Below are 21,107 nucleotides of genomic sequence, written 5' to 3' on the forward strand. Positions count from 1 at the left end.
GAAAGTTCATGTCTCAAACTCCTGCTGCATCCAAAGCACCCAAAAACGTTCAAGGAACTTAAAGTAGAGGAAGCAACTGGAGATTGGTCAAAGCAGCGGGATCTACCTGTGCAATAGGAGCTTTTCAAAATGCACCAGCCGGCGATCTAGCTCCAGCTCTGGGCGAACTCCTTGGCAGCTGACCCGGAAGATTACAGGCTCTGGATTCTCTTTAATGCAACAGACAATGTTGTCCTCAAATATACCACTGGCTGTTGGATAAGCCCAAATTGTCAGCTCCTGGGGAGTCAGGATGACACACATTCAGCTGGAAAGCCTTGACTTGCGTGAAATGCACACTACAGACAATGGTTGCCTCATGTCATTACCTGCTTCTCGTTGGGCTTGAGTGTCATGGTAGGGGGGTCAAAGAGGTATGTGACTGCCTTGGAGTCATACTGGAAGAAGAAATGAACTTCCGCATCCAAAGGAGATATGTTGAGGATGGTGAGCTTTTCATAATGATTGGGGTATCGCAGGGCCTTGTACCTGTAGGCATGAATAGCTTACATTGGGAGTTGCAGGAGAGAGCAGGGCTACACTTGCCTCTCATGACAAGGCACTGTCTAACACTGAAGCACTTCCCATGTTCCCTGGCTCAGATATGTTTGCCTGGAGCAGGCAACATCCTGTGCGGACTGAGCAATTTGCACTCAAGGGAGACCTGCATCATGGAATCACGCCTTCTTTTACAGCCAGGATGGAGAACACAAAAGTGGGGGATTGTTTGGCAGAATTTGAAGAATCATTTCACGACCCTGGAAAGCTTGTTTTTGCACTGAAAATGTTCACCACTGATCATGGGGCTTGGACCCAGCATTCAGGTTTCTAGCTCATGTGGGGGCACTTCAACAATTCTGGTATACTGTCAACCAGTGAGTTCAATACCGCTGAAGTTTTGGGCTAACTGCTTGTCCTTTTATGCTGAACACAACCAGCACTTACTTTTCCCTTGACTTCCCACACAGCAAGGGGCCAAAGTGAAAGACCCCCAAATTCATGATGTACTTTTTGGATATTATGTCATCGGCTTTGACGCTCTTTACACGGTGTGGGAAGACAATCCTGGAGGAAAGAAGCAGAAATGCATCAGGAGGTGTGCAATGGGGGAAAGATCAACAAGACTGCATCAGTGGAACTTCAGGTGGTCCCTTGGGGAAGGGACGAATATCCCTTTTGGAAGGAGATCCATACTATGGCCATACTGGAGGTTTGTCCACCTTGGACGAAAGCAAGAAATGAATTGGGTGAGGAGGACAGGAAGTAGTAATAGTCTCAAGTTTGAACATTTCCTGCCTTGGACACCAGGTGGCAACATCAACCCATGTGATGGCATAGCATCCATGAGGGGGGGGCAATACAAACATGCCCCTCAAATAAACAGCCTGTGAACTACTGAGTCATTTCCCTTGGCCTCGGTGCCAAGATGAGACAGATCTTACACTGTCAACTAATATCAATGATATTCAAGAGAAATCCAATTCTAAATTTCTTTGACTATGAGGAAAATAGGTATAATCTTTACCCCCACGGTAGTGTAATCTCTATGTATCTTTTAGTTGGAAAATTCACCTGCTCAGGACAAGCATCCACATCTCATTATTTGCCTGGATGTAGAGGTGCTTCAGCAAATAATCTGACTGCACAGTGTCTTGGCAGGTATAATACAAGAGGGGCAAGGAATGCGGTTCACTCTCATTATAACTGCTTTATACAGATAGATGTCTGATTTCCATATCAGCCTTTGGCAGCATTTTTCCTTACAGTCTTCAGAAAGAAAACAGAATTCACCACAAAGGGAAGCAAGAGACCCATAGATTCACGGGGCAGTCAAGGGCACAGCCCTCAGCCAGTGTCTGCAACCACATCAGCAGGAGACATGTTATCTGCTTGGAGCATCCTCTCTCTTCAGTGGTGTGCCAGGACCTCATATTTGCAGAATGCCTTTCTGCTGGGTACTAGATGCAGCTTTATTTTAAGGAGGTGAAGGTACACATCTCTCAGGCCAGCTCTGGATCCTAGCCCAGAAGGCTTATATAACTAGGCAGTGCCCTTTTCCTAGCACTTACGTAGGATCTTGGCAAATGGATGGATATATGCAGACACCCCTGCAGAAAACTTGATACTGTCGCTGGGTCCCCAGGATCTCAAAGTTTAGGACCTGATCAAAGTACCCTGTTGTGGTGGAAGAGAAATGGAGGCGCATTGTAACCTCTCCATTAGCAGGGACCGTCCAACGAAAGCAGGTCAACCTGTGGAATACAAAGCACAAAGAGTCTACCTCAAACAACTGGGGTGGGGTATATGGGTATGCAAGGATCATAGGAGCAGAGTTCTGCCCACCCTCACCCCCACCAGATCAGCATGCAAGGCTCACTTTCTGCTTCTGCTCAGCCAATGTTTCAAGCCACACCCCAGCCCTGGCTAGCCAGAGGCACACAAGTGCTTTCTGTCTGCTGTGAGACATGCCCCAGGCCCTATTGCTTGCTCCCTTACCGGCTGAGCTTCTCAGTAGATGGTTCCCCTGTGAGGCCACCCTGATCTAGCTCTGACAGAGTTGTTACTGCACCAGGGGTAGGATGAATACCCTTCCTGCCACGAGAGCTGCCTTTCTTATCCTTTGAAGAATCACGGGTTATGTCGGTTTTCTCCTTCTTGCCCTTGCCTCGGGTTGGGGTTGTCTGTTCCTCCTAAGACCCAGAAGAAACACAGGAGGAAAGAGAGAAGCAGGCAGCTTATTGTAGATATACTGCTGTTGCTTCTTGCAGGTTTTCATGGCACACACACAGTTGTCCTCATCAAAATGCTGCCCCCCCCATTTCTCCTTCCCACCCCCCTTTTAATCCAGATTTGCTATTACTACTAGAAATCTTTAGGCCTTCTAACACCATGAACAGAAATACCTATTTTACATATCTAATCTATATGTGTAATTCCTCCAGGAGTTCCATTTCCCCTTATGGATCTTGAGGATGGTTCTGGAGCCATGGGAAAAGTAGCAAATGGTGACAAAGGGACATCCACTGCCTAGACTTCTTCACAAGCAAATATTTTTTTCTGAAAGGGAGTAATCAATCCAGATCATTGCATGATATTTATTTTATTTATAAGTTAAACATCCCAAGAAGCTTTAACAAAAATGTCTACTCCATTATCCAAAAAACAGAAAATTGTTTATTTAGTAGAACCTTATTTAACATTAGGTTACTCAGTCTTAACAATTATTGATCATGGATCATAAAAGATCAGTAATAATTAGACCACCAAAACCTATTACGTAAACCAACTGCTATTTTTACCAGTTATAAATCTTGTTTAGTCTGCAGAGATTCAGTTCCCAATACACTATTTACAGTACAATCCTGAATATATCTACTCTGAAGTAAGCCCACTGAGTTCTGTATTATTTACTTTCAGGTAAGCGAGTATGCAATTGCCACTTAAGTCTAGTAGTCAGAACTGTTGTCTAGTTTAAAATTTTAGTATTTTTTATGTGTGAAAAGTTTTTTGCTTTCTTAAGTCTCATTCTGGATCAACATCATCTTTGTCTTCCCCAAATGCTGGCATCTCTCCCTTGGTCAACGACAGTTGGGGGTGCTCCTTTCCATCCAGTGTGATGTGTTTCACATGCCTGGCAATTAAGGCAGCCTTACCTCTGATTTAGTCAGCATGCTGACCTGGTCAGTGTATGTGACAGAGGGCTCACGCATACTTCTGTTTGCCCCATTGCTTTCTCCCAGGAAAACCCATTGTTTATTGCTCAGTTGGAACAAACAGCAATCAGGTTTTCCGTGGATTGACATTTGCTCTGATTCAGCACTGAAGAGCAGGTTTTCTGGGGGAAAGCGGTGGGGCAAAGACAGACCCCTGGCTAGAAAGCATGGGTCAAACAGAAAACAAGCATACGTATAGAGGAACCCAAAGACCTGACTGGATGGAGAAGGGGTTCATTTTTTAGTTTTGCCTCCCAGGCAACAAACCCAGCTTCCCTGATCACAATGGCATTTGTCAGTCCTCCTTATTGTGCAACTTTATTGGCGGACTTTCCCCTTCTCAGGTTCTGTTTTTCCCATGAAGGAGCAAAGAGGCCCTCTACCTTTACTGTAGGGAGATTCACTGGAGTCTCCAAGTTATTCTCAGTCTCCTTCTTGTCCTCCTCCAGACTTGGATCTTCAGGTAAGAGGAAGGTGAAATGCTTGAGAGCTTCTCCAGGAACTGGTGCTGCCCGCTTCTCCGGATATGGGATCACAGAGAAACAGGCAGTGGGAGGAATGGGTGGCCCAGAAGGACCCAGTCCCAAGCCATTCAAGATCTACAGCAAGAAAGAAAGCTATATTAAGGCCTCATTGCAATGCTGCTATTGTAAAATGCAAATGAAATGACCTGCCTCTTTCTTTATACCAGTGGGCATATTGTTCTTCCTAGTATCGGCCACGGGAGACTAGAGGCATCTAGGTGGAACTGCATCCTTCCCACACATAGAATGGGAATTTAAAAGACCAGCTGCCCACAGCACCATAGCTGTTGAAGGATGGCATGAAAGGATGTCTGGATCTGTTGGCCATTCTTTTCTCGAGACTATGAGCCATTTGCCTGTCTCAAACTGCCATTGCCTGCCTGAAGACCTGCCTGTGCTGTGCATAAACAATTAAACCAATATTCTATGAGAGCTAGAATCATGCTTATTCTCTAAATGAAAACTGATGTCTTCAGGATTCAATCACATCTGTAAGGCTCCCTCAAGCTAAATTTCTACATTCTTGCTAATACTGGAGAGGTTCCTTTCCACTAGAATAATCCCCATTTCTCTGGTGTGTGGAGACTAGCCCACATTCTGTGAAAATCACTGAGGGTCCCCACCTGGACGATATCTGGCAGCTTGCCACTCTCCAGGATCCTCTTGCCACTGGAGTCCTCAGAACTGAGCACCTGGAACTCCAAGCATGGGATCCCCACATCTGGTTCTCCCCCTACTCCCTCCTGCCCTCCAGCCCTGTTGTCCTCCATCGCTTTGAGCCTCTCTAGGCGCTCTCTCTCCACTCTCTCTTTCTCCAGGCGCTCCTTCTCTGCTCTCTCCTTCTCTAATCTCTCCTGGCGCTCTCTCTCCCTGTCCTTCCTGCCCTTGCGGCCTGAGGGTGCTTGCCGCTGGTCCTCTGCTTCCTCCTGCTTCTCTTCAGAGCCGGGTGGCAGCAGCTGCACCAACTGAACTCTGTCCCAGAAGGTCAGGATCTGGACTATGTCTTTCTGGTTGGCATCGTAGAGCTTGAACCTCAGAGCCAAGTTCTTCTCACTCTCGCTCATCATTTCCTTCTCGGCTTCCTCATCTTCCTGGGCTACGGGTGGGGCAGCTCCTGGCTGACCATTCTGTGGGCCCGCCTTACTTTTCCTCTTCTTCTCATCTTTGTCATTGACATTAAACTCTGGGCGCTCCTTGGCGGATGCTTTCCGCTCGATCCCTTCATTCAGCCTCCCGTCAGATTTCAAAGCAGGCACTGGGGCGTTCTGGAAGAGCAGAACCAAGGGGAAAAGGGAGAGCCTGTCAAGTACGCAGCTTCAGCCTTGCAGCTAGGAGCCCAGATAGCCACCCTTTCAAGCATTCTAAAGGATCCAAGTGTCCCAACAGCATGATGGTGATGATGATGTTGAGAGCCACCTGGGACTTGGCTTATTCCTAAAAAATGCAGGCCACTTCCCCACAAACTGGTCACTAAAGCTTTAAGAAACAAAGCCACTCAAACTGCCCAATGCTGCCAAGTGGAGATAAGTGCCCTGGCATGAGCTGGTGCATCACTTAGCCATAGGAATCTTATCTCTTTTCTCCATCAGCCACATGCCCCTAGATCAGTGGTTCCCAAACTTTTTGGGGGCTCCTACCTCCTTGGTTCTGTAAACTCATTCCCAGTGCCCCCTACCCTATAAAAAGCATTATTCAGAATAGCAGTTTGCATGACACACTAAGGAACGTAAAAACACAATACAATTCAGAATAGTAACAATATACTGCACATTTTTTCAAAATTAAATGAAATTTGGTTTAACTACTTCAACAAAACTGATTAACTTGGTCCAGTGAGACCAGGTTTTCAAAATCTGATAGTCGTTTATACCTCTAGTACTGCCCTGCCACCCACTTGCCTCTAGGTAATCCCACTGTCCCCTGGCGGGAGGGGCAAGCACCACCCATTGGGGGAACCACTGGGTTCAAGGGCTGCTTGGGACTTACTTGCTTGCCTCCTTGCTGGGCCTTCTTTGCTGCAGCCTCCTCTTTATCCTTGGCCACTGCTGCCTCCCTCTTGTAGCGCTTGCTCTTCCTCTTCATCTCTTCCTCCTCCCGCAGGCGCTCCAGTTCCTGCTGGTGCTTCTTCTCCTCCAGCTCCCGAGCCAGCTTCTCCTGCTCCCTTCAATGCACGGCACACAGGAAAATCAGGAACTTAATTCATTTCCCAGGTGCCTGAAAAACTTCCCCCAATCAAGCTCCCCCCCCCCCCCCCGATCAAGTATGAATCAGCTCAGCCTCTTCAGCCACCGAACCCCATCTCAGAGTACTCAAAAGGGCCCAGAGGCCTTCCCACCCCTGCTTCTGGCTAAAAAGGCAGCAGCTGGCTGCAGCTGGGAGGCTCCGATGCCAGGCAAATGCAACCCAGGTAACTAGGCATGGGGAGAAGTATGGCTTCCAGGATGACCAGCAATTTAGGGAGGCTGTTTGAGCAGTTCATTATGTCATCAGGTGCACCATGGGTCAGCCAACCTTTGGCAGGTCAGAGTCATTTTGGCCCTTTGAAGCCTATTTTGGAGCCTGGAGTCAACAGGGCTCTGATATGGAGGATGAGGTGGAATCTGAACTCTTAGTTCCAGAAACTGGACTACAGGGATTTGGTGCCATCACCACATTCTGGCTGCAGTGTGTTGGGCTGTCTGAATGTTGGCTCAGCATTTAGGGTCTCCTTCTTGAACCTTTCAAAGTATGCTTATTTGCCCTCATCTCCCCCGGTTTACATGCTTAAACACCCTTGGGGATATGTGCTTCTCACAGTTCAGGGATCAAGCCTGGGGAAAGAAGCCACAATGAGAGGATGAAGAACAGCAAATATTATAATGGAAATGACCAGCGAACTACATCCATTCCTAAGGATAACTCTACAATCACTGCCCACAGTGACAATGTCCTCCCCGCTCTTTGAGGGACAGAGTATATTCCCAGGCCTGCTCTGACCTCTTTTTTCTCTCACGCAGGGCCAGCAACAGTTCATGATCAAACTGGACTTTTTGTTCTTCGGTGAGAGCATCATACTCCTCTTCATCCATCTCCTGAAGACGAACCTTCTCTCTTGCAATGGCCTCCTGCTGCTCCCGTTCTTCCAAGCAGACAAAGGAGAAAGAAAGACACCAGAAACTTACCAGGAGAGCCACATCCAAGGCAAGTGGCAATACCTCATGCCACCCATGCCCCCAACCCATTAAATTTATTGCAGAGCAAATATCAGGGGGTGGGGACAGCAAAACAGGGGAGTTGCAGATCAAACTGAGTAGTAGCATTAAGCTAAAATCCTGGGAGAGAATGGTTGGGTTCTATATACAGTAGGGAGGGGTGAATCTCTCCATTTCCATTTCTCACCTTTCCACTCTTCAGTTTGTTTTACACATTTCCAAATGAGTTTGCATTTTTTAAAAATAAAAATAAAAAACAAATCCTCATGAAAATTCATCAACATTTGACTGCTAATTTTTCCTAATATACGTAAGTTTGTATGCAGTTTTGCCTAAAACACATTTTTGCAAAGCAACGTTCCCTTATATTTGCATTTTTATGCACACTTGGGGTTGCCATATTTCACAAAGTTAATTTCCTGGCACCCACATAGTTGTTGAGCAAGACCCCAAGATTGTTGAGTTTTTAAAGGAAACCACCTTTTTGTGGGAACAAACCCAAATTGTTGAAAACCGGGGCAAGTGAAGATTTTTCCTAATGTATGGAAAGCCTGTAAACCAAATATACAAAAGTGAATTTCTCCCCTATCCCTGATTCTCAGCAAGTGGAAGCAAAACAAAGAGGAACAGCTGGGCTAAGCAAGGGACCACCACCTTCCCAACTCCTCCTCCTCCTTACCTTCCTGCTCTTGCTTGGCCTTCTCTCTGGCTTTCATAGCAACAAAGTCCTGGAACAGGTTCACAAAATAGATGTGGCGCCTGTTGTTGATAGCTTTGAGTAGACAGGTAAGCGCCGATGCCATGCTGCGGGCAAACAAGGTATCCAGCCCATCAAACACCATGCCACGATAGCAGTCGCTCAGCTGTTGGAAAATGAAAGCACATCCCCGTTAGGCTCAGGCAAGGCTTTGGCCACTGCCAGGCACAGATCCTGTTGCAGCAGGAGTCACCTGGCAGCAGTCACTCTGCTGATAGGCTACCTGCATGAGAGAGATGGGAAGCAGGAGGCTCATCCCATCAGCTTTGCCAAAAAAAAACAGCTCCATAAGGCACCTCCGGCCCCTGAACTGTTCATATGGCAGCTGGTCATGCTGAGAACTAATATTTAAGAAGTGGTGCCTGGTTTGCTTTCCCCCCTTTTCTCACCCTATCCATTTTTCCTTGTGTGTTGTGTTTCTTAGATTGTAAGTCTGTGTGGGCAGGGACTGTTTAATTTAACATTGTATGTAAGATACTATGGGAACCTTTTTGGCAGATGAGTGGGGTACAAATGCTCTAAATAAATAAGTAAAGTGGTTCTAAAATCAGCTGAAGCACCACTGAATTGCTGGAAAGCAAACCAACTCCCATTCTTCCCTGTTGGAAAAGGGAGTTTTTCAGCTACTGGCCAAGAAGCCTCCTTGCAGGGCACTCTCACCTGGGCTCCTGCACCTCGGTGATAATGCCAGTTAGGATTTCAGTGCTATTGCTGTGGCATCTAGCTATGTAACACTGGAACACAGAGGGAGAGACCTGAGGCCACCCACCCCAGGCCCTTTAACTGGAAGCCACAGCTTTTTCTGGCAAATCTGCTGCCTCCTTGGCCTTTCTCCATTTTCCCCAAGCATCACCCACTGTGGCCCTCTAGTATAGCTGCATTCCTCATCAAAATATAACTTTCATCCTCTCTTTGTCTGTGGAGCCTGGGATACTTCACAACCATCTTTGCAAAATATATTTTATGGGAATCCTGCTAGACAACTGGATCTAGATTATAGCTACTGCTCCACATTTTTAAAGCTCATTGGAAGTAGAAGTGATCCATAGCCCTTAGCACCATAGGAAACCCTAATTCTTGTTTGCCAGCTACAAGAGACCCTAAGTGCAGGTAACTTTACCTGCTCACACTCATCTCTTCAATTCTTTGCTCTCCCCATTTTCTTGGCAGTCTTCACAACTGCCAACATTTGATCTATAAACTCCTTGTGACAAAAACCTGACTTTTTTAGTTCACAATATTTCAATAAAGCACTATGTACAATGATGGAACAAGAATTGATATATGATAGTAGTGATAAAATTGCCTGCAATAAATGTATCATTAGTACAGTGGTACCTCTGGTTACGTACTTAATTCGTTCCGGAGGTCCATTCTTAACCTGAAATGGTTCTTAACTTGAAGCACCACTTTAGCTAATGGGGCCTCCCGCTGCTGCTGCACCACTGGAGCACAATTTCTGTTCTGATCCTGAAGCAAAGTTCTTAACCTGAGGTACTATTTCTGGGTTAGCGGAGTCTGTAACCTGAAGCATATGTAACCTGAAGCATATGTAACCCGAGGTACCACTGTACTCTCATTTTAGAATGAAAAACTGAGGTTGACAGGTGCTCATGGTCCCTCCATTTCTTTATTGTGATTGGCCAGGAATTGTGATTTGGCAATGGGTATTTGATAGCCAAGTGCACAGGACTCTGGGCCACACTGGCTCTCCACTGAAATCACACCAGGAAAAGGGACCCTAGAAAGCCATCTGCAACTCTGCCATGGTCCTTTATGCAGGAAGGGACAGGATACTCCTGACCTGGCAGGCAGACATTGTGCAGACCCAGGCCCAGGATTCCAGATGGAACCACTGTGAGACCCCCAAACTGCATGGCTAGTGTCTCCCTTTGCTGCTGTTACCTGCATCCTCTCTGAAAGAATCTCCACCAATAGCTCCTCTGGAAGCACACAGCTCAACAGGCCGTAATCTCCTGCCACACTGCCACAGAGGCTAAGGCGCCGCTGGATCGGAGCGCTGGGAATAGGGCTGGACGGAATCTGTAAATTGGGGATAAGACAGAAAGTTCCTACAAGAAACCTGCTGAGCTAGAAGGCACCTGCTTCTCCCTTCAACTCAGCCACCCCTGGGTCACCACTTTCCCTCCCAGCTTAGGGAGATGGAATAAAGCATGGTCAATTGCCAAGAGGACAAGGGAGGGGAGTCTGAGGCAGGGAAGAGGCAGAAAGAGAAACACATATACAAACTAATAAATACACAACACTTTGAAAATTGACCTTTCCACAAAATATGGCTCTCTGGGCCAGTCTCTCAAAGCTGAGGTCTTTTTGTGCCTCCCATTAAGATGTGTCTCTTGTCCTTGGCCATCTGGGCTGCCCTCTGTGAGAGCAGGAACAGAGTGAGGGTCAGATGCCAAATTCTGACTAAGGGAAACTTTAAACACAAATGGCACCATTTAACTTCAAAACCAGCAGGATGTCTTTCCAAGGAAGGTGCTTCAGAGGCCTGATGTATGCATTGCTCTCTCCAAGCGTCAGCACCTGGTTATCAAAGGGCAGAGGGGCAGCTCCAACCAAGTGTCAAGACAAGTGGACCAGCCACAAGTGGCTCCTCTTCCCAAGGGCAGCTGCATCAGCACCCATTTTTTTCCAGTGGCTCCAAGGCCAGCAAGAGAACCTGGTAAGAACTGCCTTCAAGGCATGAAAACAGGAATGTTTAACCAAAGGCCACTCTAGACAGGTAGTATATTGCTTTGGGTGTATTCTGCAAAACATTCCTGACACAGTAATAGTGTATCAGCAGTGGGTTTATTCTGCTTTATTAGTTGTTCTACAATGCTACTGTGTAATTGCTGGCTGGAGAAGTTGCACTGCAATAAAACCAGGACAAGTATAAGCCAGAACATTAGTGCTGTATCATTGTGAATCTGCACTAAAAAGTATGTCTGCATGGGCCCAAACACCTCAACAGTATAAGAAAAGGAATCCACAGTATGGTCTGAGAGGACCTGAAATTGCTGCAGCATTCTTGAAGCAAAGCAAATACAAACTAATCAATTCCTGGATGGGTGACCATTGGGAGACCCACCTGAGAGAAAGGTAGGTGTATCAGAAGTATTTACAGAATGGCATTACAAGGGGCACTAGGCCTCAGCATTGGGACACCATACTATTCCCCTCAGGAAGGGGCAACAGGGTTGCAGGAATTTTTGGCAAATCTTAAGAAGCTGCCTTAAAGTGAGTTGGACCATTGGTCTATCTTGCTCAGTATGGTTTACACCAACCTGGTGGGTTGATGGGAGTTGTAGTCCAACACCTGGAGGGCACCAGGTTGGTGGAAGCCTGTCTACACTGACTGGCAGAGGCTCTCCAGGATTTTAAACGAAGCAGGGTAGTTCCCCATTCCATCCTAGGAATGTCAACGATTGAACCTTTGACCTTCTGCACGCCAAGCATATGCTCTACCACTGGGTCATTGCTCTTCCTCAGTTCTCTCACCTGGGATCCAGGTTGATCAGATTGTTGATGCTGCTGCTGCTTTTGTGATGTGTGACCTTCAGACTTGCCCTTTGCCGTCGCCGTGCTTCCCCTATAGCCTCTAGAGATGGCTGAGAGGGGTCCTGTTTTGGACTCTGAACTATGGCTGCCTTCTGAGGTGTGCTTACCCAGAGCCTCTGTACTGAGCCTGTTATTCAGAGGCAGGGTGAGCTGCCCTTCAGTTCCTTGATGGGAAAGACAGACAGAAATAGTTCCTTGATGTTTTACAAGTCAGAGAAGTGAACACTACTTCAGCATCCAAACTTGGCAAGGCATAGTGATGAGATCTCAGTGGGTGAATTGGGAAAGGTTGGCCTCAGCCAACTATGTCTGCCTGGCTACCCATTGCAGTGTCAGCATAAGCAAGGAGAGGGAGCACTGTGCTCTCTTCCATTAGGCCTCTTTACCCAGAGCCAGGTTTTGAGGGCCTGTATCTAGTTTTGGGCCAAAAGGTCAGACTGGGCATGCAGTTAGTGCAGCTCACAACAGCCTCCCTGACTGAGCTGCTAGAGGCCCTCTCAGATGTGGGGTTGCAGAACATTCACACTGAGGTCACTGTTGGGTCAGCTCAGGTCTCCACAGCCTTCATGATAACATTAAGGTTTTCCTAATTTGTCGCTAGGCAAGACATACCTTCAAGTAGTTTCCCTATGGGAGAGTATTTGCTATTTAATTGTGACATTTCTATCCCATCTTTTCCTCCAAAGAACTCAAGAAGGCATACGTGGTTCTTCCCCATCTCATTTAATTATCACAACAACCCTGCAGGGTAGGTTAGGCTGAGAGATCATGACTGGTCCAAGGTCATCACTCAGTGAGCTGAAGCTGAGTGGGGATTTAAGTAGCCGAGTGTGGATTTGATCCCTTGTTTCCCAAGTCCTATTCCAATGCTCTAACTACTACCCCACCACTGGATATACCCTGCTGGAGTGAGAGTCAAGCTGGTCCTGAGAAGAGAGTAAAAGTTCACTGAGGATGGGCTATGGGGAGCACAGTCAAAGGCCAGATGGGTACTTGCCATGATGTTGAAGACCCCCCCAACCCCCACTTACCCCCCTCTTCATTTTCCCGTTGTGCCAGTTCAATGGCAGCTCGGATGCAGAGTTCACGAGCACGAAGCCCTGCTGAAGTGTTCCCATCAGAGATGGCTTCCAAGACCACAGAATCAATGGATAAGCAAGCAGCACTGTAGTGTTTGGCAAGGGTGATGGCTGCACTGGACTTTCCTAGAGAAATCAGAGACAAAGGTATTGGTAAACACACACACACTTTCACCATCCATCATTTATTGACATCCCTTTATATCTGGGATGGAGGGGCTTTTTCAGTCTAAGGGCCACATTCTCTTCTGGACAACTATCTGAGGGCCACATGGCAGTGGGGGGTGGGGCCGGAAGCAAAAGTGGGTGGAACAATGAATGTGAACAGTAAGCCAGTTTCTACATACTCTCTCACTTACCCCTCTCTTCCAGAGAAGCAATAATTCAAGGACATAGTCCAGTAAGACAAAAACATGGGGGGGGGGAGTAAACCAGAAGGGCCAGCAGTGATGGATGGGTGGGGTCTGGGGAGAGTTCTAACGGGAGTTCTTAACAGACTCTCTAAAACAGGAGCATGGCTGCCTTCCCAGGGCAAATCCCCTCTCCCTGGCACCCGCCATTCATCAAGGAAGAACAAGGCAGGTCACTCTGCCTGCTCTGCATTAAGCGCACCTCTAGCTTAGCCTACGGTTAGCATCAGCCTTGGCAAGAAAATGCCTCGAGTCCTTCAGCTCCCAAAAAAGTTGTTCACAAACTAAAAAATATTCAGAAGAGAGCTGCAAAAAACTGAGGATGACAGTGAGATCTCAGAGCACATGGTGGTACTCAGATGCCATCTGGGAGTATACAGTCACCACAGATGTAGCCCTGCTGCTCCGAGGTGGTCTCTGTACCTGTAAGGGGAGCACCATGGATGATGATGGCAATGCCCCTGCGGTTCCTGGCAGCCCGTCCTTCTGGAGATATATCAATGCCAAGGTGACGCGCAATGGCTTTTGAGACAGGGTTGTTGTCTAGCTCTCCCACAGCTTCCTTATTCTTGATCACACTTTGCTGACTCCCTCCTGAAAAGGAATCAGGGCTATAGACAGCTTGCTCAAAGGCCATATCCTTCAAAGGGCTTCAGAAAGGAAAGATGTCAGGTACAAATAGTACATCTTCAGAAATTGCACAGACCCTTTTATTTTCAAGGAGGAACAGAGGGTTGGCCAAATGGGAGAAATCCTTAAGCCCAATAAGGAATGCCACTCTCTCATCTTTGCTGCTGCAGATGGCAGGGGTGTCCGTGGCTTTTTTAATCCTTTACTGCAACTGACAGTATATATCTATACATTTGCTCTGGGGTTAAAAATAAATAAATCTAACTCCAGAACCTGTAATCTGTTTCAATGAGCTTATTTTGAACGCTTTATACTGATCCTGTCAGGCAGGGTAAGAAATTGTTTTTGTTTTAATTTATCACATTTTTAATGTACTTGTATCTCTCTTCTTTCTATTGCTCGCTCTGTCCCTCCAGCCTCAACACCCTTTATGTGACTTCTTACCAATGCTGTCATGTGCATTGATCAAACACTGTGCATTGGAATTTCACCACAGACCCCTGAACATAACATGCAAAAAAGATCAGCAATATCAGGGGAGACAAGCCAAGAGTGAAGCCTCATTCCTCTGTCAACATAGTGAGGGCCTGTGCACAAGCAATGGGTGGACAGGGCTTAAGCCTTTGTCCAATGGGAAAAGTCAAGATAATGTATTTCCACTACAACTTCTGCAGCTGCTTCATGCTGGAGAACAAAATTTGCAGGAGATGGCATGCAACACAATTATGGGTCAAAAGGATTTTGTCAAGCCAGGTATTTTTGAGATTTAGAAAACATGCACTTGTCCACAATTCCAACACATGTGGAACCTAAATTCTCCTGATCTAGATTCAGGTAGGTAGTCGTGTTGGTCTGACGCAGTCGAAATATATAATATTTTTTTTAAATGTCCAGTAGCACCTTAGAGACCAACTAAGTTTGTTCTTGGTGTAAGCTTTCTCCTGATCTAGTTCCTTATAGATTTTCACCATGAGGTGGCAGCAAAATGTCACTATGTGGATGTCTAAATCTTTCCCCATTACATCACATACATTTTCTTTTTTCAGTGGTGATGATGACATGCTCTTTTCACTGTCCCAGCAGCAATAGAAGCTCTCACTCACCTTGTCCTCTGTCTGTCCCCTCCTCTTCCTCTTCTTCCTCCTGATCAAATTTTGATTCCACCCTGAAAGTTCTGGTATCCTCGTTAAGGGAAAGAGAAGGATGAGCAGAGGCCGCCGTGGATGTTGTTTGCCCAGCACTGGAAGGGAGGAGCTTCATCCCATGATCAGAAATTAAAGCATTTTCTTCTTCTTCTACTAAAGAGGAAAGGAGGTCAGATGTCACAGTGCATACAAGAGACACCAAGTAATGTACTGGTGGCACTTTCAGAAGTTCCCCACACTCGGTCTTAACCAAAGCAAACCAGTGAAGGACATGCCATTCTCTATAGACCAACCTTTGCCAACTTGGCACCTTCCAGATGTTTTTGCCAGCAGCACCAATCAGCTCTTGGAAATAGGCTCAAAAACACAGAAGACTAGCTTCTAGCCTTCAGATTTTGTTGCCTGGACAAATAACTGCATTTATGTATGGCTCACCTTAACCAATTGTAAAATAAAATGGGCAGAGGCTGCTTTTGAAAGACACCATGGCTTTGGAATGAAGGGATAATGATTTATACCACCCACCCAGTTCATGCTCTATGTAGTCCATCCTGTGAAGGTGTGGTGATGCAGGGATTAGCGCTGGGGGGTGGTGTTGGTAAAGGGAGAGGGAATTCAGTCACAGCAGCCAAGTCTGGGTGGGGAAGTAAGTCACAAGTCCTGTCAATGGGAAGCATCCAGATGTGCCAAGGTGGGAGAAGGGATTCCCCTGGCCTGGCACTTAGACCATACCCTTGGGCTGCAAATCTTTAAGAAACATACCCCACCCCCAATTCAATAATCCTGGGAACTGTAGTTTGTAAACTACTATTCCCAGGATTCTTTGGGGAACCCATGTGTTTCAAATGTGCTTTAAATGAATGGTGTGTATGCAGCCCTAGAATTTTGGGGCTGCAGGGGGAAGACAGTTGTGAATCAGGTAGGGCCTCCTTTAATACTGGAATAGGTGTAGTCAGATGATATGGAAGCAGTGTGTAAGACCTGACATCACTTTGGGTTCCCGCTTTAGTTAATGCTCCTGGATAGTTTGAGTAATCCTTGCAGAACTCTTTTGTCACATTAAATAATGAAAGTTGCAAGCACGGGGTTGTATCCAGCTAATTCCTACTCAGAGTACACATTGGCCAAAAGATTCCTGCATTGCAGGAGGTTACACTAGGTGACTCTCATGGTCCCTTCCAACTCTACAATTCTTCACCCACTGAAATTAATGAACCTAAATTAGACATGTCCATTAACCTCAATGGGTCTACCGTGAGAATGACTAGCAAGGCATTACCCCACCTTTTCATTCCAGGAGTAGATGCAAAATCTAGAAATGAGCACAGCAGGTAGCTGGAATTAGTCAGTCCCCTTACACCCTCTCTGATGTCCAAAAATAGCCACCCCATGCAGCTGGACTCTCCAAAAAGCCCAGTCTCCTCAGCTCACCATTTTCCTGATTACCGGTAACTGTCTCCTGGTCACCTTGAAACTTCTTCTGCTCCTCATAATATTCCAGGACTTCAAAAGGCAGCTTCTCCCCAGGGATGCGAGGAGGCAACAAAAGCATGTTATGGGTGTCATAGCCCTTCAACATCCGCAGAATCTAAAACCAAGCAGATATATAAGGATACAAAGAACTGTCTCATGTGGAGTCTGGCCAGTGCTCCATTAAGGCCAGTATGAATGACTCTGAATTGCTGCAGTGTTCAACTTGTAGAAGTCAGTTTGCCCATAACCTGTTAGACTTGAGCCCACCATCTGTTGTTGACACTGTACCACACTTTGAACAGTGTGATTAGCAGAGTATGCACAGCTAGAGTTTGCAGCCTCAGATGGGAGGAAGTGTGCTTGATTCTTACCCGCTCTTCCAACAGATACTGCTGGTCAAATTCCAAGGAGTAGAATTCAATGGGGAAGCTGCAAGGGTTCTTCACCACCACTTCAGCCTCATCCCCAATGGCGTAAGGCAAGAGGGGCCCAAGTTCCAGAATGGAAGGAGTGAACTCTAGACGCGGCTCCAGACCTTGCCCAGAGACATTCAGCTGCAGCTGCTGGGTGCTCTGGGAAATGCTCAGAATCAGGTAGTGGCGGTAGGATTTCTAAGATAACAAAAATTGGAGAGATTATTTCACAGAACTGTAGAGATGGAAGGGACACCAAGATTCATCTCGTCCAGGGGTAGGCAACCTAAGGCCTGTGGGCTGGATGCGGCCCAATCGCCTTCTCAATCCGGCCCACTGATGGTCCAGGAATCGGCGTGTTTTTACATGAGTAGAATGTGTGCTTTTATTTAAAATGCATCTCTGGATTATTTGTGGGGCATAGGAATTCGTTCAGCTTTCCTTCAAAACATAGTCTGGCCCACCACATGGTCTGAGGGACGGTGGACCAGCCCATGGCTGAAAAAGGTTGCTGACCCCTGCTTGTCCAACTCTCTGCAATGCAGGATTCACAGCTAAAGAATCCCTGACAGATGACCATCCAACCTCTTTTTATATAAGAAAGAAAGAAAGAAAGAAAGAAAGAAAGAAAGAAAGAAAGAAAGAAAGAAAGAAAGAATATAGAAAGGCCCAGGTTTAGCTCTTGCCTAGCAGTCGTAAGAAAACTATGCCCATGGATTCATATTTGTTGCATTGTCTTGCTCTACATTTGTGCTCAGCATAGTAATGTCAACTACCCATCTATTATAATGCTGGGAGTTCTGGCCTCACTCTGTTATAACATTCTCTTCCACCACCCATGCTGATATAAATACACCTGCCAGCAGAAGGCAGCACTTGATGTTTGATAATGCGGGCTCTCTCTAGCCCATGAAACCTCCTGCCATGAAATATATATTAGCCTGGAAGGTGCCACAAGATTCTTGGTTGTTTTGCTGGGCCAGACCAAGATTCCTCTCATCCCTCATGGCCTGTCATCAGCACTTTTCTTTCACCCTCTAAACTGGAAAAGCCCTCTTGGCTATCAAGGCTAAAGCTGTTGATACCTTATTTATTTATTTGTCATTTGTAAAATTTCTTACCCATCTTTCACAACAATACAACATGTTGTTATTAAAAAACAGATAAAACCATTCCTATTATAAAAACAAGTTAAAGCGCTCCAAATGGAACAGAATAGTCACTTTCTCCCCAACTTGTTCTGGACCTAGCCTATTCTCGACAGCTTTTATTAACCTCATGTGCTCTATGTTCAATGAGGCCAAGCTCCTTCCCATGTTCTGATCCTTAAGGACTCTGGGTGAGCACACCGCTGACCTAGCCTTCCATTCCAAAACATCATCGCTTTCAATGTTATCAATAGAAGGCTATCAATGCTGTGGTTCAACTCTAAGAGACTCGTTGACCTGTCTGCCAACATTTAAAAAGCTAAAATAATTCACACTAACTGTCACCAAATGAAGCATTTAAATCATCACTCCCCCCCCTCCAAATACCGACTAGAGGACTCTCATGTGCTACCATTGAACCCTCTTTGCAACGAGAGTTGCAACTGTTCAATAGCATGAACAGCATCCTGACCTCCTACCTCTTCTCTGGGTGCAAACTTGACTTGCACATTGAGCCTCTCCCCCGGAGCCAGAATCCCATAGGGAGGGATCATCTCAAAGACATTGGGCTTGTGTTTTAACTCACGGCGCATCTTCCGACGTAAGGCCATTGGCATGTGCTTGTCCACCTAAACATACAACAAACAATGACATCACTGAGCAATGGATCTCTGTGCCATTGTGAACAGACCTGTTCCCACCCTAACTGTGGGATGTAAACACAGGAGCAGTCAATGACAACATTCCTAGAGTGTACATGTTAGAACATGGGGAGGGATGTCTGTCCAGCAAGCAGGTAAACTTCCTGGGGACGGACTTCCTCCGCATGTGACCAGAGGTGGGTGTGGCCTCACCTGTGCAGGTAATGACAAAAGCACAGGGCAGGCAGCCATCTCTCTCTCTCTGCCATTTTCCTTCGATGAGGAAGCATGTAAAGATGCCCTCTTGGCTCTCAGCCAAGAGAGGAGATAAGGTCTATCTTGCAATAAGATAGATTCTATGTAACCTTTTTAAGCCTGTCTGCCGTCTGGGATCATATTGTGAACAGATCGTGAGTAAACTCTTTTATACTTTTATAAAGACTGTGTTGTGTCTTGTATTTTAAGAGGGAATAAAGGGGAAATTACCAGAGTAATTATTATAGAGGTTCTAGCGAACCTGTGCACACGTTACCGTTGCGTACTTAAAGGGGAATGTATATAAACTCTGCTGATATTTTGGGAACTTGTTAGCACAAGTTGGATAAGGATATAATTAGTCAATATATCCTCTCCTGCACCCCAGAACATTCCCACACTAACTGCATCTGAAATTCAGGTGCCTGCTGTCTTGTTACATGCAACAACCTGCTAGCCAGGTAGATGGACCAATGTTTCTTTTGCAATTCAGTGCACCCTGGGTGGTGCTGCCCTCCATCCATAGGCACAAGAATAAAAGGTTTCCCCAGCTTAGGATGGCGGGGAAGGAAAAAGATGCTTTCCTCATTGCAGTAGCAATGCTGTCTGAGGAAAGTGTTTTACCTTGTTTTCTTTTGCATTCTTCAGTGGCTCAAGTGAGTCTAAAGCTGAATTGCCAGTTGTGGGCTTAACCAGCTACAGGGCCTGCCTCTGAGAACTTGCCTTTCTGAACCTCTGGAGACCTTGCCTCAGTGCTTTACACATCAAAAGGACTCAGCCTCAAGAGTAGAAAAAGGAGGGCAGATTCTGTCAGCTTTTCAGCTATCATCTGCAGCTACACCTTTAAGTACAACTTAATCTCTATCCAGTGCAAAGCTTCACTGGTCAGTTTCTGGAGATTGAGCTGCTGTTCAAGGCACAGGAGAGGCTGACTCATTTCTGATGAGGTGGCAACCCTCGTGGAAAGAGCAGGGTGGAACCTGATGGTCAGAAAAGGGGAAAGAGAAGCCTGCGGCCAGGTCTACTTTACCTTTTTTATTTGCTCGCTGCTGGTGGCAAACCACTCACAGGTGACCTGGAGCTGGTTGTGAAGCTGGATTGTCTCGACTTGGCACTGGCCGCACTGAGTGGCAGCAAACTCCAAATTGTCATTGGACATGCAGAGAGATGGCATAATCACCATGGCACGTAGAGAGATGTTGAATGTGGGTCCGGTCAGGACCTGGAGCAAACAACAAACAAGACCTAAGCACCATGTGCAGGAAATGGGAACCTCTAACACACATACAGTGGTACCTCAGTTTAAGAACAGTCCTGTTTACAAACGATTCAGTTTACGAACTCCGCAAAAAAGTAGTATCCCGGTTTCTGAACTTTACCTCGGTCTAAGAACGGAATCCGAACGGTGAGGAGGCGTCGTTAGGGAAAGTGCACCTCAGTTTAAGAATGGTTTCAGTTTAAGAACGGACTTCCGGAATGGATTAAGTTTGTAAACCAAGGTACCACTGTACCCTTAATGGCACTCGGGGCACCATGCAGGTATCAAATGCTGGAGAAATCAAATATATATGCTGCAGATCGGGCTTGGAGATACAGGATCAGTCTCTCCCCCACCACTCACAGGCCAGGTTTGACAAGTGGGCAGAGCCGCATTGGCAGATATGGGGCTCTCAAATTTCAGCACCGTCCTGTGCAATGCTAAAATTTGGCATGGCCCCACCTCTCACACTCCATTTTACAGCATTGTTGTGTCCCAAAGGAGTGTTAGACTCCAGGCCAGAGCACTTTTAAGGAGCCTGGTCTGACCAAAGAGAGCTGGGCTCAGTTCAGACAGAAGGAATTGCTCTAGTTATAAGGGCACAGTTTGCCTATGGCACTTCTTGGATCACATTGTCTGCCTTGGAGTCAGATGTGGCCTTCCTAAGCCTTTCTTAGAAACACAGAAAGCTGCCTTATACTGAGTCAAACTATGTGTCCATATAGGCCAGTGCAGTCAACACAGAGAGGGATCAACCCTCCATGGTTTCAGATAGGAAATCTTATCCCAGCCCTATGTGGAGATGCTGCTAGAGATTGAGCTTGGGACAGTCTACGGGCCAGGCAAGTGCTCTACCACACAGCTATGTCC

The 21,107-nt window shown here is 46.5% G+C and overlaps 1 protein-coding gene across 4 annotated transcripts in view; it reads right to left on the bottom strand.

The window, feature by feature from the left end:
* HYDIN (HYDIN axonemal central pair apparatus protein) overlaps positions 1–21,107 on the bottom strand; it is a 132,074-nt gene that overhangs the window by 39,413 nt on the left and 71,554 nt on the right. For 3 of the 4 annotated variants that reach the window (XM_083514875.1, XM_083514874.1, XM_083514876.1), the window contains 19 exons: positions 20,010–20,201; positions 18,563–18,712; positions 16,894–17,133; positions 16,481–16,637; positions 15,008–15,202; positions 13,698–13,868; positions 12,817–12,990; positions 11,726–11,949; positions 10,130–10,267; positions 8,147–8,330; positions 7,253–7,394; positions 6,263–6,437; positions 4,900–5,541; positions 4,136–4,351; positions 2,536–2,729; positions 2,109–2,291; positions 985–1,104; positions 369–528; positions 107–279 (listed from right to left, as the gene is read on the bottom strand). In XM_083514875.1, the coding sequence (XP_083371001.1) occupies positions 107–279; positions 369–528; positions 985–1,104; positions 2,109–2,291; positions 2,536–2,729; positions 4,136–4,351; positions 4,900–5,541; positions 6,263–6,437; positions 7,253–7,394; positions 8,147–8,330; positions 10,130–10,267; positions 11,726–11,949; positions 12,817–12,990; positions 13,698–13,868; positions 15,008–15,202; positions 16,481–16,637; positions 16,894–17,133; positions 18,563–18,712; positions 20,010–20,201 (3,830 nt within the window). The remainder of the gene's footprint in view (positions 1–106; positions 280–368; positions 529–984; positions 1,105–2,108; positions 2,292–2,535; positions 2,730–4,135; positions 4,352–4,899; positions 5,542–6,262; positions 6,438–7,252; positions 7,395–8,146; positions 8,331–10,129; positions 10,268–11,725; positions 11,950–12,816; positions 12,991–13,697; positions 13,869–15,007; positions 15,203–16,480; positions 16,638–16,893; positions 17,134–18,562; positions 18,713–20,009; positions 20,202–21,107) is intronic. The other variant, XM_083514877.1, reaches the window with a different exon arrangement.

This window comes from Podarcis liolepis (genome assembly GCF_965112155.1).
Source record: "Podarcis liolepis genome assembly, chromosome: 7".
Taxonomy (NCBI): Eukaryota; Metazoa; Chordata; class Lepidosauria; order Squamata; family Lacertidae; genus Podarcis; species Podarcis liolepis.